Source organism: Danio aesculapii, chromosome 4 (genome assembly GCF_903798145.1).
Source record: "Danio aesculapii chromosome 4, fDanAes4.1, whole genome shotgun sequence".
NCBI lineage: Eukaryota > Metazoa > Chordata > Actinopteri > Cypriniformes > Danionidae > Danio > Danio aesculapii.
Window position 1 is genome coordinate 16,325,307 of NC_079438.1, and position 27,008 is coordinate 16,352,314.

General features: G+C 38.5%; 1 protein-coding gene across 1 annotated transcript; it reads left to right on the forward strand.

Moving 5' to 3' along the window:
• Window positions 1-213: 213 nt before the first annotated feature.
• LOC130222177 (gastrula zinc finger protein XlCGF57.1-like) lies at window positions 214-7,924 on the forward strand (the record flags this gene model as incomplete). The annotated part of the gene is made up of 2 exons (XM_056454804.1): window positions 214-253; window positions 5,461-7,924. Coding segments are annotated over 2 exons (1,461 nt in total), but the record flags the coding sequence as incomplete, so codon positions are not given.
• Window positions 7,925-27,008: the final 19,084 nt, after the last annotated feature.

A 27,008-nucleotide genomic window follows, 5' to 3' on the forward strand; every position in this document is an offset into this window, starting at 1 on the left:
GAAGAGAAGTTATTTTGCTACTGTTCATTGTTTTGTTCATTTTAAACAGGATTAAAGGGTCCAAACACAGAGAAAAATCCTGCTGAAAGCGACATGATCTCCACACTGTTATAAGATGCGTTTATTAAAGTGCGAGAGTGAAGACCCTGAAGATTGAAGAAAGAAACATTCCACAGTCAAACAGGAAGATCTGCAGGAACAAACAGTGAAGAAACATTCAGAGTCAAACAGGAAGATCTGCAGGAACAAACAGGTTGAATTTTTCATTCTCAAAGACCAACTCAGTCATTTGATCCTCATTCAGAATATTTTAATAAGAAGGATACTAAATTAAATCCATCTTGCAGCCCTGAGTGTGCTGCCAGTTCTCCTAAAATGCACAAAACACTCAGGAGCTATGTTTCCATCCAAAAGGCAAATGAACTTTATGCGCAAAACTGGATTATCACATATAAAGACTGTTGCAAATTAAAGCAGGCATTTCCATTCAAAGAGTCAAAGCAAACAAAGTAGTCACTTCCTGATTAACTGGCACCAAATATCAACAGTAAAAATGAAATTTGCTTGCAATAAGAGAAGCTTGCCTCAATTTTTTCTTCACTTGCGCCCTCAGAAGGCAATCCTGACCGCAGTGTAAGCGCGGGTCAGCGTTTGAAGGTGTCAGATGCGGAGCACAGACGCTCTTGATTATGGAGGTCATATAATAATAATTAACACTAATACCTTAAACGGTAAGGTGTTTTAGAATGACCAAAACAACAGTTCAGATGGTTCCTACAGTGTGCTCAGCCTGCTGATTTGTCCATTTTACACACATTTTTATCAATCACATGATCTCTAATAACAAAATCACATGACCTTTTTTAATGCGCATACTGAAATTTGTTCGGTAAAAGTGTTTCCATCGTGATTCATGCACATCTTTTCTTATCTAATAAAAAGTTTATCCTACTCAGTTATGCGCATCCGTTTTTTATGTGCATTTTCAAAATTTATGCGCAGCATGACGTTTCCATCAACTGTTTTTTTATGCGCATATGCAAAATAGGTGGATGGAAACAGCCGTTGAAAGACAGGAATGAGTTTCTTTCATTACTTGTCCTCGTGTCTTTTTAATAATACATTTTATGTATTATTAGTCTCCCATTTTCTCTACCTTCTTAAGGTTATTGCTTTTCTTGTTCTCCTACTGTTTGTAAAGCATCCTTGAGCACTGGCGCTATATAAAATAAACAAAAACAATAAATTAAAAAAGTTTGACTGAGCTGACGATATTTGATCTACAGTATTCTCATAGAAGATATCTGCTATTACAGTGATAGTGTTGGCTTAGTACTTTCCATTTGCATATGTCTCGTTGATCACAATTCCCTTTTTTTCATCAACTTCTTTATGTTTAAACTTGTTTTTAGTAGTTGTTACTAGTTCTCACAGATAGAATCTGTGTTAGAATTACATCATTATTATAATAACTAATTTACCAGGGCTATTGTGTTTAAACAGGGTTTCTGTGGGGTCTTAAAATGTCTTCAATTCCAAAATCAAATTTTAGGCCTTAAAAGTCTAAATTTACTGAAATATTGTGTTGTAGGTCTTAAATCTTATTTTAACAAGTCTTTATTTTCCTTTGTTTATGTTTTGCTACCCAATCTGGCCAAAACCCATACAATCACCAACAATCCATCTCAATAAACTTTCAACTTTTTATTCCAAAGGTCATTTTAACTCTATTTATCATTAATGGTTTAATTATTTTCCTTACAATACATTTGTTTCAACATGCTTCATGTATTTACTGCTGAGGACATTGACCCCTGGACAGATGTTGTGTATAGATTTAGTTTATATATATTTAAAACTTTTAAAGCATTTGTTCATTTTTATTATTTTTTAAAAGAAGTTTAGTTGGAAAAAAAGTGGTGGGGATACAAGTAGAGCTTGCTTATTTTTACACAATATTTAAGATCTTTTATCTTTTGCCTAAGAAATATCTAAAAACAATAAATTAATTAAAAAAAAAAAAAAAAAAAAAAAAAAAAAAATATCTATATATATATATATATATATATATATATATATATATATATATATATATATATATATATATATATATATATATATATATATATTTTTTTTTTTTTTTTTTTAAGTCATTTATTATTGTGTTATTAAATGTATTAAATTATATAATTTTTTGATAGGGCAATTAAAAATCTTTCCATCTGGGCCATTTGAAAATTCCTTAGCCTTTAGCCCTTTATGAGTCTAACATTTCAGTATAATGGTCTTAAAAATGTCTTTAAAAGTCTTACATTTATCTTGGTGAAACCTGCAGAAACCCTGGTTTACAGTATGTCAGAAAGCGTGAATGTCCCCAATATTAAAAATGCTGAATGAAATGGACACAAAAATAATTAATTGTTATAAAACATTGTACAGTATTCTAAACTATATGATGTTGCTGTGGGACGACGTGAGACAAAACTAACAAATTATAGTGGAACAATAACTACAACTGGCCAACAAACTAGTCTAAAAATGACTTTTGCTGCTTAAGAAATAGATTACAGCATGCTGATGATATGCAAACATTTGAGTGTAAAGTTCATCAGTATTCACCATATTCTTCACGTACCAGCAGGCGCCGCCATTGGAATCTTTTTGCTTGAGACTTTTTTCAAGGAATGAGTTTTTAGATCCTAAAAACAGTGTTATGCTGCTTAGGCGTGGGACGATAACCGTTTTCAAGGTATCCCGCGGTTTGAAAAAAAACTCGGTTTTAAAACCGCCAATATTTTCTGCTGTACCGTTCCTACGGTATATGTAAGGTTTTTTTTACATTTTGTTTTACATTTTTCAGGACAACAGTATCTCCAGCAGAAAAGATCTCCAAAGATGCCATTTTAAATTGTAAAGAAATCTGTTTTTGAAACAAATGAAGACAGCAGAAGTCAATGATGCATTTGAATTATTCAGCCTGACATGTTTACTTCTCCAACATACTTAAAAAATTTCTCAAATGAAAATATATTGTGTTTAGGGGGGGGGGGGGGTGTTTGTTTTTTACCCAGACATTTAAAAGAATATATTTTAGAGCATGGTACTGTGAAACCATGATATTTTTATGCAAGGTTATCATACTGTCAGGATCTTATATTGGCCCATGCCTAAAGCTGCTTGATGTTGCAAAGTCATAATTTCTAATTGTATTATTTTTCTTTGTATGTGTAGTCATGAAGACACTTGTTTAAGTAGCCTGTTTCTGAAAGAGAGGTAACTTTAACTCGGAGTCAGTCACCGTGGTCACTTACTCTGTGAAACTAACCTGGTCAGTAGCAGGTTTTATTCTCTAAGCTCTGAGTTTCGGTCGGTCTCCTCCCCTTTTTTTTAAAGATGAAGCAGTTTTTCTCGCTTAGCCTTTCATTTCCAGCCACCTATTTTTATATGCATTTTGGATAGGCTATGAGCATAAAAAATTGGTTGATGGAAACGTCATGATGCACATAACTTTTGAAATATAGGCATAAAAACATGCGCATAACTGAAAAGGACAAACTTTTTATTCGATAAGAGAAGATAAACTTACGTAAACTACGCAAGCACTTTTACTGAACAAATTCCAGTATGTGTGTTAAAAAAGGTTTGTTATAAGAGATCATATGATGATGAAAATGTGTGTGAATGCACAAACCAGCAGGCTGAGCACACTGTAAAACATCTGAAATGTTGTTTTGGTCATTCTAAAAGGTCTGAACCGTTTCAGTATTAATGTTATTATATTATTAATTGCCTCCAGAGTGTCTGTTCTCTGAGTCTCAGGGCTTCAAACGTCACCACGTGTTCCTTGTGTGTTGGCATTGTCCTCTGAGGTGAAAGTCATTTATTAAAGAGCCTATATTATACATGAAATAGGGTCATATTTAGGTTGTAAGGGTCTCCAACAACAGTCTAATATGCATGCAAGGTCATAAAACACTTTGATGGTCTTATAATCTGCATTTATTTTTACCTAATTATCCCAACGACTCCCATATGAATCGTTCAGCGATTCATTTGTTCCCAACCCCCTCCTCAGCGCGAAGCTAATCTGCGCTGATGGGACCGATGACAGCCTGCTGCGATTGGTCGACAGTGACAGGCTTCAGCACGAGACAGAGTGAAATGCCCAGCTGGTAATCAACTATATAAAAGTAGTCACAGTGCACACGCGCTTCATAGTGTAAGGCTTTTTTCACACACACACACAACCCTCCTCAGAAGAACTGGGGAGATCGACGCGAGTCTCTCTCTCTCCCTCTCCCTCTCTCTCTCTCCACACACACACAACGCTCCTCAGAAGAACTAGGGAAAGCGACGCGAGTCTCTCTCTCTCTCTCTCTCTCTCTCTCTCTCTCACACACACACACACACACACAACGCTCCTCAGAAAAACTAGGGAAAGCGACGCGAGTCTCTCTCTCTCTCTCTCACACACACACACACAACGCTCCTCAGAAGAACTAGGGAAAGCGACGCGAGTCTCTCTCTCTCTCTCTCACACACACACACACACACACACACACACAACGCTCCTCAGAAGAACTAGGGAACGTGACACGAGTCTCCTGTCTCCTAGCTTACGATCGATCGCCATAGCAACGACAAACGGCAGTGGAACGCGAGCTCACAAAAGCCTTTAACGTTAAACCCGTAAACAAAGCGGCACGCGTCACGTTTTTAACGTGGCTTACATGTGATAAGAGAATATAAAGAGTAACCGCGTGTACTGTACCAGGTTAACAACTCATCTTTGGGTAGAGACTGTCAATATTATCCATCTGAGCACAGCGTGACTTCATTGGACCGGCGGCGTCTGTGTGTGTGTGTCTAGTGTTTTTTCTGTGTTAGTGGGCGGGGCCGCAGGTTTCAAATCTCCCTGGTTTGCGCGCGTAACTACTGGCGAGGCTTGTGTTTCGTGGCTGCGTCATCGCGAAACACCTAATGACTCGTTATCAAGGCGACTCGTTTGAAGCACTATGAGTCGACTCTTTTATAGATGAATCAATAGTTTTAAACACTGTACACTTACAGATTTAAGCCTTAGCTGGATATTTCACTTCACTTAGAGCTGTGTTACACACTACATGGAAGGGCATTTTCAAAAACCCATAATATGGGCTCTTTAAACAAAGAAAAGATTCATGTAGCTTCGTCTAATCAGGAAGTGACGATTTTGTTCTCTTTGATTCATTGGATGGAAACGCTGCTTTATTTGCACATCTTTTATGTGATATTCCAGTTTTGCACAATAAAAAAGACTTGGCTTACTGTGTTCCACAATAAAGGAAATGTTTAAAACCACATGACGGAGAGTAAATGGTATTGGTAAATGGTCATTTTAATATTTGGGTAAAAACATCCATTTCTTGCTTGTCACTTTGAGCCTTCATACTAAAGTTAACTTTTTTTTTTTTTTTTTAGACCTGATGGTGCTGAAAGAAGAGACTCATCAACAGAATGAAATAGAAGAGAAACAGCAGAAACCCCAAAAAATAATGACTGATGAAAAACCTACACTGACTAAAAAGACTTCATCACACGGAAGACCTCGGAAATCCAAATCTGGGTGTAATTTTAGCTGTAAACAGTGTAGAAAGAGTTTCAGTCAAAAGTCAAACCTTGATGTTCACATGAAAGTTCACACTAGGAAGAAACCTTGCACTTGCAAACAGTGTGGAAAAAGCTTCAGTAGTACAGGACACTTAACCGTGCACATGAGAATTCACACTGGGGAGAGGCCATACATGTGCCAACAGTGTGGAAAAAGCTTCTATCATGCTGGAAACTTGGCAGAGCACATGAGAATTCATACTGGAGAGAAGCCTTACTCTTGCACTCAGTGTGGAAAGAGTTTTAAGCAAAATGGCACCTTTAAAGTCCACATGAGAATTCACACTAGGGAGCAACGTTACAGCTGCGAACAGTGTGGAAAGAGTTTTGGTCAAATACAAGACTTTAAAACCCACATGAGAATTCACACCGGAGAGAAGCCTTTCAGCTGTAAACAGTGTGGAAAGAGTTTTAGAAAAAAGCCAAACCTTAATGTTCACATGAGAGTTCACACTAGGGAGAAACCTTACACCTGCAAACAGTGTGGAAAGAGTTTTAGTCGAAAACACAGCTTTAAAGCCCACATGAGAATTCACACAGGAGAGAGGCCGTTTACATGCCAACAGTGTGGAAAAAGCTTCTGTCATTCAGGAAACTTTGCAGAGCACATGAAAATTCACACTGGAGAAAGGCCATACACATGCCAACAGTGTGAAAAAAGCTTCTATAATCCAAGAAGCCTTTCACTGCACATGAGAATTCACACTGGAGAGAAGCCTTTTAGCTGTAAACATTGTAGAAAGAGTTTCAGTCTAAAGCAGAACCTGAATGTTCACATGAGAGTTCACACTAGGGAGAAACCTTACACCTGTGAACAGTGTGGAAAGAGTTTTGGTAAAAAACAAGGCCTTGAGATCCACATGAGGATTCACACTGGAGAGAAACCTTACACATGCACACAGTGTGGTAAAAGTTTCACATATAAAAACACACTCAAACACCACATGATAAGTCACACCGGACAGAAGCCGTTTGTATGTGCTCAGTGTGGAAAGAGCTTCACAACCAAAACTAACCTTAAGAACCACATGGATGGTCACACTGGAACCATAGTGTTCACATGTGATCAGTGTGGAAAGAGTCTCACACGCAAAGACTACATTAGGCAACACATGAGGACTCACTCAGGAGAGCGTTTTAGATGCAGTGAGTGTGGAAAGGGCTTTAACCATAAAAGAAGCCTCAGCACTCACATGAAGATTCACAATGGAGAGCAGAGTCCTCAAAAATGAGTCCTTGTCCACACAAACACGGGTATATTCAAAACGGCAGCTTTTTCATGTAATTTGGCTGTTCATTCACGTAAAGTTTATATATAAACTATTTTTGTTTTCCCAAGATTTCCATGTTTCCTCCAACAGTCCAAAAACACACGACCTAAGTAAACTGAACATTCTAAATTGGCACCATTGAGCTCTTAGTAAGCCATATATCTCCTTTAGCCATTCCTATAATTGTAATTAGAACAGAAACAAGTCAGGAGAGTTCATCAAGATATACCTGAGCTCAAATTCCCCTCTCACCCTGTTTACGGGAGGGAGCCCAGGGCTCGAGGATCTTATGATCTTTTAAACCACACTAAACTGAGCTAAATTGAACTGAACTTAAACACTGAAAACTGAACTACACTGTTCCAATTTACTATGACCTTTTATGTGAAGCTGCTTTGACACAATCTACATTGTAAAAGCGCTATACAAATAAAGGTGACTTGAATTGAATTGAATTATGAGCTTAGGGCTCTCTCCCGGGACAGCATGCCAAACAAGTGTGAACTCTTGAAAACATATCGAGTTACTGATAATGAAACCCTTTGAACACCTGAAGATGTAAACTCAATAGCTGAAGAGGGGTGAAGATTTTGACAACTGTGTTGTAGTGTAGATCAGGGATCACAGCCCAGTACCAGGTTGTGAGAGTTGCTACTGGGCTACAAGAATGCAAAATAACTCTATATGTTGATAGATTTTGTGGCTTGTTTTCTTATGAAAACAAGTATCTGCATCTGAAAAGGTGTGAACCAAATGACCTACAAAGTTACAAAGTAGTGTCTCATAGGCAGTACTTTGGATTAAGTTACTTGAAGACCGACGTCTTAACATCACTGCTGAGGAACTGCACTATTCCTTGTCTATAATAAAGCCTTCTCCCCATAAGAACTTTGGTCAGCTTACTTATTTGATGTATTAGAGTGATCTATGCATTAGCGAGTCACCCAAGAAAGGTTTGGCCAAATACAGCAAAATCTAACAATGTGCTTCAACTTTGCATTGCATACACTGTAAAACTGCAGGGTTCCACACAATTCATTCATGTTGTCACAACACAAATTTATGTGGATTGAACATTAAAAAAAAATTGTCCCAATGATATTTCAAGAATCGTGTTATTTCAGCTCATTTTAATTAAGTAGTTTGAACAACTAAAAATATATATATATTTTTGAGTGCCCTTGCAAATAGTTTATTAATTTACCAATCAAATGGTCGGCTCTGAACAGATTTAGAACAATTAGGGAGGAGAAAATGTTTGGGGAGATGCAGGGAACACTGTTCTACACCCTTACATTGTTGTTTTTGATCATTCACATTGTCTAATTGCGTAAACAAACACTGATTTACCTCCGATTTTAGGCTTTTGTCTGCAATTTCCAAAAACTTGTTGGCGAATGAAAGTCTGGCTAAACTCATGCAGTGTGAACTCGCCATAAGGCAATGACAGTGACCGACCAATGCAGACTCCCTAAAGCCCTGTTCAGACTACACAATGCCATTTGCCAGTAACGACAGATCAGATTTGTGTCAGGTTATGAGATTTTGACTTGATCAAATCTTGATGTGTTGTGGGTAAGAAATGAAGACTTTGGTTACAAAACACGACACGTTTATTTGATGGACTAATTTGAGAAAAGAAACAAGTTTTCTTTCTGTAGATAACTGGCTGCCTTTAAAGATATGTTCATGTGAAAACTCCCACATTACTACAAATAAATCAGTGTATGGGAAACCCAGTGTCGCTATTGTGAATGAGAACATGAGTGATTTGTTAGCTTACATGCTAATTTCAGTACTCAACAGACTACTGAAGGACTGCAGCTGTCTGTTCATTCAAATTATTATTAATATCCAATACATATTGTACTGCTCATGTGCACTGATAGATTATATTGTGTGCTATCTGTAAGTGGTGTGTGTGTAGGTTATAGTTTTAGCTTTTATATTGTTAAGGTAAATAATTTAAGAGTAATAAGTTATTTAATTAAACATTCCGATTGTTTTATAGGTGGGCATAAATTAATTTTTTTAATCTAGATTAATTTTGAAATTAATCTAGATTAAAATAGCTCATTTAAATTCTGCCGAAAGCATTCAGAATATGTTTGCTACCCAAATAATAAATCTTTGAGAATGGGTTTCTCGAGTCAGGCAGCGCATTAAGATGAAGTTGAATGGGGTATAAATTGGGGAGGTCAAGTATTTTTATGTCATGGGAGTAATGTTAGTGGAGGTGTGGCTGTGCTTTTCGCTAAAAGTTTAAAAGCAAATATTTTGAATTGTCTTACAATTGTTAATGGTCGAGGTTTAATGGTTAAAGCTGAAATAGAAGGTTTAAGTTATTTGTTTATTAATGTTTATTCACCTAATATTGGGACTGAAAGAGTGGAATTTTTTTAAAAGTATCAAAGTTTAGAGCAACGTGTTTGTGACTTGATTTTAGGTGGAGATTGGAATTGCACTGTCGATTTTAATAATGATAGACTTAGTGAAGAGCCTCATTTACAATCTAGCAAAAGCTTAAAAAAATTATTGTTTCAGTTTGATTTAGAAGATGCATGGAGAATTAAATTTCCTAAAGATAAGCAGTATTCATGGGTGAAGGTAGTAAATGGGAAGGTGAGTGCAGCTAGGCTTGACAGATTTTATGTGTCACAAGGGCTTAAACATAAACTAATTGATAGCTCTATTAGACCAGTGGGCTTTACAGATCATCATCTTGTTACTGTGACTTTTTTGTTAAAGCAAGAAGTTAATAGATCTCAGTGGCATTTTAATAATAAGTTACTTAAAGATGATTTTTTTTGTGAAGGTTTTAAGATTTTTTGGGATAAATGAAAAGAAAGAAAGAAAGAGTGCTTTTAAATCTTTAAATCAGTGGTGGGAGATTGGGAAAGCTCAAATTAAGAGTTTTTTGCCAACAATATACCTCTTTTTCATCAGTTTTGTTAAAACAAGCTATAGAAGTGGTTGAAGTGGAAATAACAAGAATTGAAAACAAGTTTTTAAATGATGAAGAGACTGGGCACAATAATGAAGAGCTGCACACAAAAAGACTGGAGTTAAGCTCCCTGTTACAGGAAAGAGTGAAAGGAGCTCTTGTGAGGTCACGATATATGCAACTAAAAGATATGGATGCTTCAAGTACTTTCTTCTTCAATTTGGAAAAAAAGTCAGCGAGTATATGACATATCTTAAATGTCCAGATGGATCTTTAACAACAGATGGTGAGAAGATGAGAAGTTGTGCCATAGACTTTTATACCAAGCTATATAAAAAAGACCAATGCAATGAGCAGTGCGTTCTGGAACTTTTAGAAGATCTCCCTCAACTTACTACTACAGAACAAGTTGAACTGGATACAGAATTGAGTTATGAAGAACTTACTCTTGCTGTTAATCAGTTGGTTTCTGGATGTGGCCCGGGAATAGATGGATTGTCTATTGACTTTTATAAACATTTTTGGGAATACATCGGACCTGAATTGTATGAGGTTTTAAAGAGCTCTTATGAAGAAAATGCACTACCTTCCTCATGCAGAAAAGCTATTTTGACATTGTTGCCTAAAAAAGGAGATTTAACCGAAATAAAGAATTGGAGACCTGTTGCTCTGTTATGTACAGATTATAAAGTGCTTTCAAGAGTCTTGTCTAATAGGTTAAAACCTTTTATAGGTTTAATTGTACACATGGACCAAACTTATTGTATCCCGGATTGGACTATAACAGATAACTTGTTTTTAATGAGAGATGTGATGGATGTATGTAAAGTTTATAATCAGAGGGTTGGAATTTTATCATTAGATCAGGAGAAAGCCTTTGATGGAATAGATCATGAATTTTTGTTTTCTGTTCTTAAGGCTTTCGGTTTTGGAGAGAAGTTTACAAAATGGCTGAGTCTTGTTTATAATAATGCTTCTTGTATGGTTAAGATAGGAGGGGCATTAGTCGGCCTATAATGATAAGAAGGGGAATAAGACAAGGCTGTCCTATTTCTGGACAACTTTATTCTTTATGTATTGAACCTCTTCTATGTTATTTAAGAAAGCATTTGGCTGGTTTTAGTTTATCATCTTCTGTAAATGAATCACCTTTAGTTGTTTCTGCTTATGCTGACGACATTAATATATTTATCACAAATGACAATGATGTATTTGAAACTGTTAAAGCTTTAAATGTGTATGAAAAAGCCTCTTCATCAAAGGTTAATTGGGATAAAAGTGAAGCTTTAATAATAGGTCAATGGAGAGTGGAAAATATTCCTAAGTTACCAAGTGGGGGAAAAATTGAATTAAAATTTTGGGTGTTTTTCTGGGCACAGAACAAGTTCAAGAAAAAATTTGGGAAGGGATAATGGAGAAGGTATCTGTGAAATTTGCCAAATGGAAATGGTTGATCCCTCAGATGTCATATCATGGATGGGTTTTAGTAGCAAACAATTTGGTTGCTTCTATGCTTTGGCATAAAGTTACGGTTTTAAATCCACCTAAGTGTTTGATTGAAAAGGTGCAGAAAGAAATTTTGGATTTTTTTTGGTCAGGGTATCATTGGATTAGAGCTGCTGTACTCTATATTCCTCTCTGTGAGGGAGGTCAAGGTCTTGTTGACTTCTAGAATAGCAGCTTTTAGATTAAAAACTGCACAAAGATTTTTATATGGAAATAGTTTGAGATGGCATGAAACTGCGAAATTGCTTTTACAGAAGGCAGGGAAGTTGGGGTATGATAAACAACTTTTTTTGCTGAACCCTGAAAAGGTACATATTTCAGATCTAACATACTTTTATGATTCAGTATTGCAGGCGTGGCAAGTTTTAAAAGTGTCAAGAGATCCTAAATTTTTTTCAGGAATGTGGATCTTTGAGGAGCCACTTTTTTATAATGATTTTTTGAGTGTAAATTCTTTAAATTCTGATAGTATTCATTTGGCATTGAGAGAGGCCGGCTGTACAAAGTTGGGCCATTTACTAAAAGCTATGCAGTCTTCTATTACCGTTCTGAGCCAATTGGTGAAAATAAGATCAGAAAGACTAATGAAAAGAATTGTTGTAGAAGTGTATGAATCCCTGCCAAACTCAATACGGGATTTTATTAAGGATAATGATCTGATTAATCAGTGGGAAGATGGATGTGAATATGTTTTTCCGGTTTTAGATATTTCGGAGACTGTGAAAGATTGGATTTTTTCAGAAAATGATTTTCTGTCACATGTGGATGTGTCTTTTGTTTCTTTTGAAGAGTTGGGCAAGAAAGAAGCATACATGATATCAGTGAAAGTAATTCATAGTAAATATCTTAAGGGGATGAAGGAATCATAATGGTATGGTCTATTTAGTCAGGAAATTTTTGTAAAAGGAAGATGGAGATCTTTGTATAAAATGCCAATAGATAAACGGACGGGGGATCTTCATTGGAGAATAATTCACGGGGCTATAGCGACTAATAAACATGTTGCACATTTTAATCCCAATCAAGAAATAGAATGTTTTTTTGTAATCAGACAGAAACATTGATGCATTTGTTCTGTGGATGTAATAGACTGAAAGTGTTATTTGATCTTTTGGAACTTTGGGTCATGAAATGGGGAGAATGTTTTTCATTTCCTTTGTTCATTTTTGGGCCGAAATATTCTGTCAAGAAAAAACAAAAACATGTCTTGTTGAACTTTGTTTTTGGAGTGGCTAAACTGGCTATATGGATTTCAAGGAAAAACTAAATTCAGAAAAATGGATCAAAAGATGTTTTTAAAGTTTTTTTGGGAATGTTAGAAGCTCGACTAAAAATTGAGTATGCATTTTATAAATTAACAAATAATGTTAAATCTTTTGTGGATAAATGGTCTGTTGAAAAGTTTCTGTGTATTGTGGACAGTGATGGAGAGTTGGTTTTGTCTTTTTAATGTTTTGAATACTGTTTAAAGTTTGAGGATGTTGAAAAAGTGTTAACGTTTTTTGGAATAAAAGTATGTTATCTCTCTCTCTCTCTCTCTCTCTCTCTCTCTCTCTCTCTCTCTCTCTCTCTCTCTCTCTCTCTCACACACACACAGTCTTATACACAATCACACACACACAATCTTGTATGACAGTGGTAGTGAGGACCGGGTAAATTAACCTATAAACTGAGGACCACCCTTTCTGACACAGCTACAAGTAGATGTTCACTGTATTTCAACACTAGGTGTCTCCAGGATTAGGGTTATCACCTTAGATTCTTTAAAAACACTAATAAAAGGAAAAAGTTTTTAACCTGCGGAGCGAGGACATTTTCTGTTGAGTTCATTCCTGATGGGGGCGCCACTGAGTTCATTCCAGGCGGAATTATATGAAGTATAACATTAATACATTATATGTTGTTTGTTTTAATGTGGACAGCTCTCAGTCCTTATTGAACTAAACACCAGCACCAGAATAAATACTCAAATAATCTTTACAAACACATTCAATTTTATTGAATCACTAAGCATTTTTCTGATAAAATCACCAAGAAGCTGCTGGAGAAATGCCAAAACAGGCCGCAATATAATCTTTCAACTGACGTTCAATAACAGGCTACTTAAATATTTCCTTACAACATTTTCTTACTCATAAACCTCCTTAAACATCACTTATCCAAACCAGCCCCTGACTGACATGAACAACAGAAATTAAGGAACAAACAGAATAAGAGAGAGAATAGAAAGGCACAGGGTTTGAAAGGATTGGTTTACTTCCAGAACAAGTTGACAGATGTGCTCCGCCTCTTGTTATCCAAGAAGTGCATGTCTTTCTTTCCTCAGTTTATCTTAAAAACCAATGTCTTTAAAACTGAAGAAAGAAAGGCATGAACATCTTAGATGGCAGGAGGGTGAGTGCATTCACTATACAAAATGTTAATGAAGTAAACGAATCCTTTCAAAACTGAAGCATTCTGGTCGCAGATTTCCGCTTGAGGGTAACGATGGTGTTGTACACACAGTTTTTTACGTCCGTCCACGTTCTCTCCCTGAGAGCGGTTTCTTCAGTAAGACACTTTATGCAAGCGGCTTTACCTGGAACTCTGCGTTGCGCAATGTAGCTACTCAGATGCTTACTGACCGCCCTTCTCTCCTCATCACTCCACAGGCGTTTGGTTATCGTGGTGGTCTTCACAACTGACAAGACAAAATGGATGGTATAACCATAAAAACCAGACCAAAATGTAGCTTTATTACATAGTTCTTGACTGTAAATGCAATTATATCCTTAAAAACCTTTTCCCCAAAGATGTTACCTGTGTATCAGAGCTAATCAATCAGTAAATTAAAAGAGTAATGACATTAGGAATCAAATCTGCTTTGACCAATAGGAATAAATCATGATCCAAGAGTTCAGTATTGTACAGCACACTGAATCATGATACAAGGCCACCACTATCGGCCAAATATCAAATTCCTGGACTGTTCCCTGACCTAGACATGTACAGGTATTACATTAACTGCGTAAAGGAGGAGAGCACACTAATGCACACTATCCCCACGTGGAGAAGCATGGCGAAAGGACGACGACTGACAATTTATCCAAAGATTGGAATTATTATTTTGGAAAAAGACGAGGGACTTCTGGTGGAAGATTCACTCTGTGTGACACGAGGACAAAAACTGGCAGAGAAACACAGGAACACGTCTAACGCGCTCAGTTTCACGACCACCATTCAGTGCAGTTCAGGGAGATAAAGGTAAGTTTACTGCTCATCTCCATCTTTAACATTAATTAAAATTCACCAGTTGAAGGACAGGATGTTAAACAGTTTAAAACTAGATTGTGTTAGCGTAGTTTAATGTGTCACATATAATAACAAACCAAATATAATAATTTTGAAAAGATGCAGTGTGAAAGAATAATTTAGACTGTAAGCTGATGATGGACGCTGTCTGCCACACAGTGCAAATGAACTTGCTGCTTATAAAAGTCCACCTGGTTAAATTAGCAGAGCGTCTGGCTTGTTCAGAAAACAGACAGTAAGTTAGTATGTGTCAGTAATGCTCATTTAAAGAAGATGTTATCTGTATATTTGCCTATTTTCAGAGTTCATTATTACTATTGCACTGCAAGAAAGCTGCAAATAAAGAGGGAATTTCAGCTCAGCATCATCATCGTTTCTCGCAGCAGGACTGTTGTAGAACAAAATAATTATATATTTCTGGAATGTATATACATTTGTAGCATATTTAATCAAAGGATTAATGTCTGGTCTGTTTGTGCCATGCAGCAGTGCTGGATCATCAGCCCACAGTCTCAGAGGATTCAGCCACAGTCTTCACCTGCATCCATTTATTTGTGCTCAGATGTTTGAGGTACTGTTTGTTATTTAAATAATTAAAGTTGTTTCTGTGAGGTAAACACTGATGTTGGTTAAGCTCTTTTAAAAACAGTTTTATTATGGATTTTGCTTTTCAATTTTCTATTAAACTGAATATCATGATAATAATGTATACTGTGATAAAACCTGTCAATTAATAGCATCCTGGAAATGAGATACCGGACATGCCTACACTGACTACAAACTGAATTTGCATGGCCTATAATGGATGGATTCACCTATGTGAAGCAATATTTTTAACAAAAAAAAAAAAAAAAAGATATTAGTACAATAACTGCTATAATAATCATTACATTCATCCTAACAGGAAATTGCATATATATATATATATATATATATATATAATTCTCACAATTGCTAGTTGCAAAGATTTAAGAAATGTACCATTTGCTTTCCCCTAGGCCACTCTCTTCTTCTTGATCTGAGGTGAGGGCTGCTCAGAAGAGCTCACTCTATCAGTCTGATCTGCAACAGTCAAACATCAGCGGTCAGTGAATGCTTCAGCACTGTGGATGGTCAACGTCTACCTCTAATGATCAGATTTCACTGTCAGTGATTCAGTAAAGCCTAGCCTAACCAGAATTTGTTTGTTCAGATTTCATGAGAAACACCCCTGATAGCAAACTCTATCTAGGCCACTTTCAGGCCATAACCTGGCATATGGTGCGGGCCACTATATGCCTGGGTCCTCGACCCAAACCAGCACACACACTGGAAACCAAGTGGGAAAAAACCCCCAAAAAACCCACTGAAACTTAGATCCAGTTCCCTCCCTGTTAAACAACATGCACTATCAGAGAGATCTGCATATCTACCTTGATTTACACTGAACTGTGGAGTAAATCATGATTTTGCATATTGAGACCCAGCGGTGCATTTATCAGGTTTAAAAAGAAATCATCACTTAATCACTCAAAACACACAGACAACAAGAATCAGTGTACAAGTCAACAATGGTGACATGCTTTATGCCGCAATGCACTGCAACAAGGTAGTTGTCACCATCATCGAGATGCATACGCTGATTCTTGATGTCTGTGTTTTGAGTGATTTAGACGTACAGTGCATTTTATAAACCTGATTATGGCTGGCTCTCAGTCTGCTCTCAGTACAGTATAATCAACACGGTGTCATATTTCATAACATTAAACGACACTGACAAGATCAGATCAGAGAACTAAACTTTTAAACAACAAAAATTAACATTATAAACGTTTCTTGTTTTTCTTGTCATAATCACAGTAATTTATGCCAAATTAACATTAATTTATGCTAATTTACGCTCTTCACCACAGTAGTTACTATGAAATCTGTTTAAATTAAACACTGGGCGGACCTGTTCCGGCAAAAAGTGCTTGGGCCATAGGTAAATAAATGCAACTAAACCAAGAGTACTTCACTAGGTGAACCAACCAAGTGCTTACTATCTGGGACTGGCTCACCTTTAACCTCTGAAGCCTGGTCATCACTGCAGTGGTCTGATGATTTCTGAGGGGAGAAGTCATACACCGCTCTCTTCTTCTTCCTCTTGATCTGAGGTGAGGGTTTGGTCAAGCTCACTTCGTGGGTTTTTTCGGCAACAGACAAACATCAGCTGTCAGTGAAAGCTCAAATACTCTACTGAAGCACTGAAAATGACTAAGAGTCTTAAACAACAAGCTGACTTCTTGCAAATGGACTTTCAGTACAATCACTAAACATTCTGACTCTGACATCTGAGACCTTGTTTACGCCTGATAAGATGCATTTTGATTGGTCAAAGTACTAGTATATAACACCAAGTACAGGGGTGAACACAGTATAAAATGTGTTACTTAAAAACGCATTTGGTCAGAACAAAAATCTAGAACACTGTCATTTGAATGAAGACAAGAGCAAGGTAAGAATTACTTTCTTTACCAGAACAGTATTATGTATATTATACAAACGTACATAATTATGCAAACAGAATTTTAAACTGTATAAAGATTAACATTAGTATCAAAATCTTTAACCTATATTTTATTTTGCCCATGCTTCTGTTCTAGAATTGCCTTAACGCTCACTTGTACTCGATGTACGAAATCTGCTGGAATTCTCCAGTTTCTAGAACAATACAAACCCCTGCTATTCAGGCAGCCATCTTTGAGCAGCGTTTGAGAAAGCCAATAGAGAGCAATGGTGAGCAAGTGTTTGCGTAGTACTTTGCTATTATTAATATGACTGACTATAACATTGAAAACTTCCCTAAGCTTATTTGCCACCTTTGTTTTGTAATATGTAATTCTCTTTATCAAAACACTTGCTCTGCTCTCATGGAGTGAGATTTTAAAAGAGAGCAGAGTTTGTACATCTGATTTTTATACAGGAAAGTAAAAAGATCTATAATAATAATAATAATGTTTGATATCTTTGTTGTTTGTAATAAATATCTGTCTTACAGATGATGACGACATTATAAGATTTCTTAAGTTTACTGCTTTGGACCCACACCTTCAGCACAAATTTGAAGCGGCAACAAGGTCTGGATCTCCTTATTATGCCTAAAAAAGCTAATCGTGCCTAGATAAGAGAAACACTGGCTCACCTTCAACCTCTGAAGCCTGGTCGTCACTGCAGTGGTCTGATGATATCTGAGGGGAGAAGTCATACACCGCTCTCCTCTTCTTCTTGATCTGAGGTGAGGGCTGTTTGGGCGGACTCACTCCATCAGTTTGATCTGCAACAGACAAACATCAGCACCTGTAAGGGATCCTCAAGTAGAGAGAGACTTTACTGTCATGAACACTGCTTCAGGGAGATGTTGTGACATTAAACATGTTTAGTAATGTTTCATCTATTATTTTTCATTAATGGAAACAGAAATAGTTAGTTTAGGGGCTTTTCATCTTTAAACACATTGCCCATGATGAATGTGAGAATAATCAAGTATGTGTGTGCACTGCTGAAGTGAAAGCATCTCTGTAAAATCTTGAGATAAATTTCAGTAAATTAGTACTGTTGATTAAATTTATGTTGTCAGAGTCATTATTGCTTGCTGAGCGAAAATAAAACTGTGTGCCCATCTCAGATCTACTACAATAAAAACCATTTACTAAGATGAGTTTGTAAAATTCAGATCATACCTTCATCTGACTCTCCTTTTCTCTTTGGTCTTCCTCCTTCCTCCTTTGGTCTTGGTCTTCCTCCTTTTTTCCACCGAGGTGGATGGAGGACTTTCACCTGTAAAAGATTTTAAAAAAATAAAAATAAAAAAACAATATAGTACTGCTTGTCCAAAACTCTTAATACATCACCTTTAGTTAAGAGAGCAAAGTGTGATACACTTGATCTACGTAAAAGTATATTCCTATTGCATGCTAAATGTTGTTGTGCAACAGTAGCAGATTGTATAGCCCCATAAACGGTATAGCTATGTCAACAGTGTTTTTTTTTAATGACTCCGTTGGCCAAAGCCTGTATGTAAAACAAATGTTGAACTACAACATACAACAGCTTTGAAATAAACTTGATACCTACCACCTACGGAAGGATGAAGTGTGTCAAGGTTCTTCCCCCTCAAGGTTTCAGTCCCTTCTTCCATGGCAAACAAAAGTTTGCTTATTTTGGCTATCTGAAATGTTTTATCTGTCTGTCTGTAAAAGTCACAGTGGACTCTAATGTCATGACCCATAAATTTTGCGACTTGCTCTAGTTCTTGTTCCGTAAGACCTAAGAGCTGACACAGTGTGGCGACTTGTTTTCGTAACTTTGTTGATCTTAGGAGTCCAGGATTTTCTATTTTGCTTTGTTCTGCATATTTTCTAAGACAGTCACATCCACGAATGTTGGTGAATACACCAGGACTTGCAAAGAGGTATGGACTTTCTGCAGGCCCACCAGCTTCTTCTCACCTTTCAACTAGCAAATTGATGGATTCCATCATTCTATCTGTCAAGAAAACTGGAACTTTCCTTCCTCTTTTGCCCCTTATTTCGATGCGAGTTAGCATCTTGCTCAGCTCCTTCTCCAGTGGTGACAAAGTGCTATAGATGTCCTCGTTGATGGCATTTGAGCTTGCTGTCTTGTAGGTATCAAGAGTTAAGCGGGAAGCTTCTCCTTCGCGGCGTTTATTAAAAATAATAACTTGGGCAAGAACAGCCTCATTTAATTTCTTGTATGCAGACAAATTCATTTCCTGTGCCAGTTTTGTTCTCGCATCATCTTCTACCATCCTGAGATGGTCTCTAAGAGCAATGACATTTTTAGTGAGAGGGATGTCATCAGCTTTGTTCCATTTTTTTTCTTGTAGAGTTTGGTGAGCACTTAAGGAAACACTGTTTCTCCAGTTTTTTTCCAAGAGTTCGTAGAATTTTTTTGCTTTTTTCCTTGACAAATCATCCTCTTTCATTAGCGCCTGCCCAATCAGGACCTCTACAGCGCCTTTAAGACAAAATCCAATTTTCACTGCCGTTGAAGGTTTCCCATATTCATTTTTTCCTGGACTAAACTGGGTTAATCGCTTGGCAACATTAACAACAAATTTAAATTTGGCTGGTGTACACAAATCTTGAAGAACCGCCTAGCAACACCTTAGCAACTGCATAGCAACCACCTAGCAACACCTTAGCAACCACATAGCAACCACCCAGCAACACCTTAGCAACCACCTAGCAACACCTTAGCAACCGCCTAGCAACCACCTAGCAACACCTCAGCAACCGCCTAGCAACCACCTAGCAACACCTTAGCAACCACCTAGCAACACCTTAGCAACCACATAGCAACCACCCAGCAACACCTTAGCAACCACCTAGCAACACCTTAGCAACCGCCTAGCAACCACCTAGCAACACCTCAGCAACCGCCTAGCAACCACCTAGCAACACCTTAGCAACCGCCTAGCAACCACCTAGCAACACCTTAGCAACCGCCTAGCAACACCTTAGCAACCGCCTAGCAACACCTTAGCAACCGCATAGCAACACCTTGGCAACCTCATAGCAACACCTTAGCAACCGCCTAGCAACACTTTAGCAACCGCCTAGCAACCACCTAGCAACACCTTAGCAACTGCCTAGCAACCACCTAGCAACACCTTGGCAACCGCCTAGCAACACTTTAGCAACCACCTAGCAACACCCTAGCAACCACCTAGCAACACCTTAGCAACCGCCTAGCAACCACCTAGCAACACCTTAGCAACCGCATAGCAACCACCTAGCAACACCTTAGCAACCGCCTAGCAACATCTTAGCAACCACCTAGCAACACCTTAGCAACCGCATAGCAACCACCTAGCAACTGCCTAGCAACCACCTAGCAACACCTTAGCAACCGCCTAGTAACATCTTAGCAACCACCTAGCAACACCCTAGCAACCACCTAGCAACACCTTAGCAACCACATAGCAACCACCCAGAAACACCTTAGCAACCGCCTAGCAACCACCTAGCAACACCTTAGCAACCGCCTAGCAACCACCTAGCAACACCTTAGCAACCGCCTAGCAACACCTTAGCAACTGCATAGCAACCACCTAGCAACACCTTAGCAACCACATAGCAACCACCCAGCAACACCTTAGCAACCACCTAGCAACACCTTAGCAACCGCCTAGCAACCACCTAGCAACACCTCAGCAACCGCCTAGCAACCACCTAGCAACAGCTTAGCAACACCTTAGCAACCGCCTAGCAACACCTTTGCAACCGCCTAGAAACCACCTAGTAACACCTTAGCAACCGCCTAGCAACACCTTAGCAACCGCATAGCAACCACCTAGCAACTGCCTAGCAACCACCTAGCAACACCTTAGCAACCACCTAGCAAAAACTTAGCAACCGCCTAGCAACACCTTAGCAACTGCATAGCAACCACCTAGCAACACCTTAGCAACCACATAGCAACCACCCAGCAACACCTTAGCAACCGCCTAGCAACCACCTAGCAACACCTTAGCAACCTCTCTCATGCATGCTAAGCGACCGTTCTACCATTTAAGCTAATTCCACTTTTCACAAGCCAAATTGAACATTTTAGACGTGGTCAAAAAAGAAAAAATAAGATCACATCTGTTCTGTGGTGGCTTCTTTGCCCTGCCTGCCATTTAGTCGTCAAATTGCCTAGAATGGCATGCTTTTCTTTTGAAAGCCCTACCTAGTAATGCTCCAGTAAATGTGTGAGGAGCCCTGCATGCCGAATGACGAGTTACTCAGAAATCAATGCACATTGGCCTTGCCTTGGATGGACCTTCTGCTACTTTCCTGCAAGGCCAGTTTTTTAATTCATCATCTTCATCTCGGGCAGCAGCTCTACACCATCTTGAGGTTCCATAATGTAATGGATAGCACTCTGCATCCAGCGATCTAAATTCAAATCTAGATGGGACCTGTTTGTTTTTTGCCAGCACCGCACAAAAAAGCTAAAATAGCATTCTATTCCCTTGAAGGCCAGAGAATAACAGTTACTATGGGTTTTCTAGGACCTTCAAGTCCAGCTGCTTCACCCTCAAGTCCACCTGCTTCCATTTGACCAAAACGCTATCTTTCTCCCAGGTGGTCACATCGCTTCTGGTGATGATTCCTATGGGCTAATCGACAGCACTCTGCTATATATTTAGTGCTTTGATTTCCCACTGCAGACGCGCCATTGAATAAAAGCAAACTGTGACTTGATAGGGCTTCTGAAGGATTGCAATGATTAGTACTACACAGAACCGGCAAAGCTGACGTAAGGAAATTCGCTCTAAACCCTCCAGGTGCAACCAGCTTTGCAATAAAAGCCAGTGTGAAAGGCATGAAAACAGAAGTGGAGAATGCGGGCATCGATCCCACTACCTCTCGCTTGCGCCTGCAGCATCCCGTCTACAGAGCCAAAGTAAGCCCACATAAGCCAATCACGTCTCACCTCGGTGGCTTACTTTTGACCAATCGCGTTTGTCTTTGTGCTGACGTCATTTCGACCAATCGCCTTTCACTTCAGTGGCTTACTTTTGACCAATCGCATTTCTTTTTGCTGTGACGTATTTTTGACCAATCGCGTTTTTCCTCGATGGCTTACTTTTGACCAATCACACGACACTTTTATTATAATCGTCATCTTTGAATCAGGTAAGCCAGATGTAACACTACTTTATTATTAGTTTATTATACTGTGTGTATTTCTGTTAAGTGATAAGTTACAATCGACAGCAAGGTAACGTTATAGCAGATGTTTTCTACATAACTTGTAAAACGGTAATGTTTCCCATGATAAATACAGAGCAAAATGTCGCTAGTGATCAGAGAAGGTGGAATCATCGCCATTTGGTCAAATGATTAAACAAAATGTTCTGATATTTGTTTAGAATAATAATGCCCCCATTCGACCTAGCAATATTGGGCCCTATTATCGCTTTTTATATACTCTAAAAAGTTAACGTTACTGTATTTAAATGTACAGTTACAGTTACTTATAATGTAATTGCATTAAATACAGAGTTAAAGTTTTTTCTTAAACATTTAATTTAGCAAATAATTCTATACTTTTAAAATAATTCTATTTTAAGTAAAACGACTGCACAAACTTTAAAAACATTTGAGTTTAACACTTGTTCATGACAATATATGATATATATTTAGTAATTAGATTGTATTGTATTTCATAAATCTATTGTAAAAATATTAAAAGCATATATTGTATTTTGTTTATTTTATTACTTGTGTTTTCAGATATATTACACAACAGAATAGTTATATTAAATAGCTGAAGTACAAACATTTTATTTATAAAATAGTCATAATGTAAAGACTTAAGAGTTTAATGTGTATTTTATAACTTAATGTTTTAATTTCTGTTGTTTCTCATTTATTTATATGAATTTTAAGTTGTACTACCATGCATATATTAGGCATATCTGTAGAAAATTCACCAGAAGTATATTTACTACTGCAATAATATGGATTATGTCTACATTGTTAAATTATTGTTTCACACTTAATGTAAATGTATCTTTCTAAATGCTCTAGGTAATGTTCTCTCTAATGTTTTTTTTTTTCAGATAAAATGTACGCATACTCGATTTTCCGCCGCCAATCAGCGACATCAAGCAGACTCCTCTTGGGGTCATCTGCAGAGGCAGAGCGCCTTGTAAGCAGGGAGTCTGGAAGGGCCAAACCCAAGAAAGAGGTGCTGGCAGAGGCCACTGCTTTTGTCAGCAGCAATGGTGGAGACCCCAGTGACCAGTTTTTAGTTCTGGCTCACTGCAAGATTCAGTTTGGCAAGTACCAGGGCCAAAGATTTAGATGGCTCCTAGAGCATGCTCTGGGGTATGCGGTGTACCTGGTGCTTAGCATTTCTGATGAGAAGCTGCAGACAACACCCTTGTCAGAAAACAAACACCTGTTTCTTCAGTACACTTCCTCCATCAGGGAGATTGCAGAAGAAGTAGAGAAGTACCAGAGGAAACAGGAAATGCAAGCAGAAGCCAGGGCAAAAGGAGATACAGCGTGCTTGATGGTGGAGTTTGGTGACTTAAAGGGCCGGTCCATGAAAGATGTGTTTGAGGACCAGAAAAAGGAGGCTCAAGCCCTCATCAGGTACCTGGTTAAGGCAGATGCCAGGCCAAAAACCAACATGGCACTTTTCAAGACGTATGTCCTGAAAAGACTGGCTTCTGCTGCTGCCTCTGCACCTCCACCTGCAGCATCCAGTGTCTCTGCACCTCCACCTGCAGCATCCAGTGTCCCTGCTCCTCCACCTGCAGCCATCCAAACAGGTGTACAGCAGACTGCCACTGTGAAATCGCTGTTGGCACGGGGCAAGCACTTGTCTCTGTAATGGAAATTCATTTATATTCATCTTTTAGATGTGAATGCATTTTCTACATTGCTCAATTTTACTGTGCATGAATACTCTGTGTTTTTCATCTTACACTTCTATTGTGTAATGTTGTTTGTCTCCTTGTTTTGTATGGGTCAGAAAGGTTGAGACACCTAACGTAAACATGATATGGCCTGATTAAAAGACAAAAATGAAGCAGTAAACAAGAATCCTATACAGGGGAAAGATAACTATAATCCATGATGCATGTGCCTAGCGCATGACTTTAGTGACCTTGTAAGCAGTACAGGGGAGAAACCAGATAAAAAGAGCGAGCACTCTGTTTCAGTGTCTCACTCTGCAGAAACTGTCGTTGCTGTATGATTGTGACCTTCTTTGCAAAGAATAAAACTTTAAAAGACACCCTGGGTAAGACTTTGTCTTTTTAACCACAGAGAATGCCTCATTAAAGAAAAATTGCCACTACATCTCCTTCACAGCTGGCAAAAAAACTGATGTCACTTGTTAAACCCTGTAAGTAGGAGAGTGAATACTGAGCATGATACAGAATTATCCCAACAGCAGTTATATATGTGTTTATTTATTGTTATGTCAAACTTTCTGTTTCCAGATCCAAAACTGCAGTTCACTGTACCTCCTCCTACAGCAGAACCCCCAGCCAAACGTATGGCCCAAAGGCAGCTTTTTACTACTGGTAAGTAAGCACCATCATATTGTACATTTGGCTGTGTGTATTTTTCACAGTAATATTTTTAAGATTTATGCTCCAGGCACTTCCAGATCCACTGCTGAAGATGATGAAGAACTGGTGTTTGCTGCATCACAATGTGAAGCACAGCTCTTTGCAGGTGTGGCACACGACACAAATGAAAATGTTATAAGAATATTTTGTGAAAACACACTAAGTATTTTTTTTTTTACAAAAAATAATGAATCAAATTTTTATCTACAGTACAGAGTTGTCACATCATGCCTCAAGCGGGATGCATTCTTTGAGTGCACTTCTTCAAAACCTTAAGGATGTTCAAAGGTTTCAGTGTATTTATTTGCGTTTCCGAACTAATCATTATTGAACATTCATCAGATAACTTTTCCACGTCGCTTGCTCTTCTCACTCACTCTCTTAGATGGTAGTGATTCATTGCTGTCATTATCAGCTGAGCAGTTTTTCCTTACTGTATCTGTGTGCATGCTTCATGTCTTTGTGCTTCAATAATTTATACTAATCATGCCTCATTTTACTTACTCCATTTCATATGATTCTCATTCGCAGAGAATTGTGTTAATTCCATATCCCTTTCATCAATAAAGTGCACACTAATTTCTTTGCTTCCTAACAGTACCATTCTCTTAACTTGTAGTTCTAAGTATAACAACCGGGTAGTTAGGATGATGAGGGAGAGGACACTGGGCAACAGTGTGACTCAGCTTTTCAAAAAGCTGATGGAGCAACACAGCGAGGCATGGACACAGCGAGTCTTGCAGTACCTGACTGCCTGTGAACTATTCACAAGGTCCTCCCTTGTGCAACCTCCTGTGTTTGCTGAGCCTCCCCTCTTACCTGCCATACCCAAACCTAAGTGGCTGTTAGCCGTCTATGCAAGGGATGTTCTGGGGCGACTGCACGAGGTCAAGGCCAAAATCACCTCCGTCTTTGGCTGTGTTCTAAAGATGGACTCCACAAAAAAGGTATGTTTATATCCAGACATTTGCCAGATATGGATATGTGTGTGTACATATTTAACACAGTTTTATTTTTCCTAATAGATCACAAAGAAACTTGCAGGTGCTGCTGCGGGAACAGCTGCCTGGTGCACTAATGTGGGGAATGAACACGGCCAAGTCCTTGTCTCTGTGCTGTCAGCTGCCGAGGGTCATGGACTGGACCCAATGGCGGCCGGGCTGATGAAGCGTTACCAGGAGGCAGGAGAGGCAGCCCCGAAAGTAATGTACGTGGACAGAGATTGCTACAGTCAGCACGGCCAGTCTCCGGTGAAGATCATGTTTTGGGAGTGGGATGAGCTTGAAGTGCGCCTTGACATCTGGCATTTTATGCGCCGGTTTGCTGCAGGTGTCACGACAGAAGCTCATCCACTCTACGGGATCTTCATGGCACGTCTGTCCACGTGCATCTTTCAGTGGGATCCAGAAGATGTGGCCGCTCTTCGCCAGGCAAAGGAAGGTGAGCTGGCGGCAAAGAAGACTGACCACATTTCACAAACGGCTCTCAGTGCTCTCATAAACCGGAGGGAGCTAGCACTGCACTGCCGTAGGAGGACCAGAGGTGTGGAGGAGACCACCTGTCTGATTGGAAAGCTGTTGGACCATTTTGACAGCGAGCATGGGAAGGACACTCTGGGTGTTCCTCTGCTGGACCACGAACAGATCCAGCAGATATGGAAGGAACAGCAGAAGCATGTACAGTGCATTCAAGACCCATGAAGACAGGGACACTGAAGAAAGGCGGTGTGGAGCTCTGTTGTTACAGGTGTGCCCGTGGCTCTACATCTTTGGAGTGCTTCCACCTCCACCTAAACCGTTTTATTCCAGGTATTACATACATTTTGGTTGTTTTATTTTGTAAAAGATATAAGCACTGTGATTACTTCCATTGCTTTAATGTAACATTATTAAACATTTAAATAACATTTGTGATGTTATCAGCATTGACAAAGCTGTCTTGCCTGACAAGTAACTCTGTTTATAATGACAATAATTTTAATGTTAGTACATAACCTAATAACATGTTACTTAAATCTTCATATCTTTTTAACTATTTTAATTTCCAGGGACCAGTGCCAATGATGCGCATTTACATTTACATTACATTTAGCATTTTTAGGCCTATCTCCTTGAGGGCTTGATGCGCTGGAATGATGACCGGATGGAAAGCACCATAAAAGGAGCATCCTCCATACGGTCATATGGCAGTGCCATGAGAGAGGCTGTGGACAGGCTTAGCCGAGCAG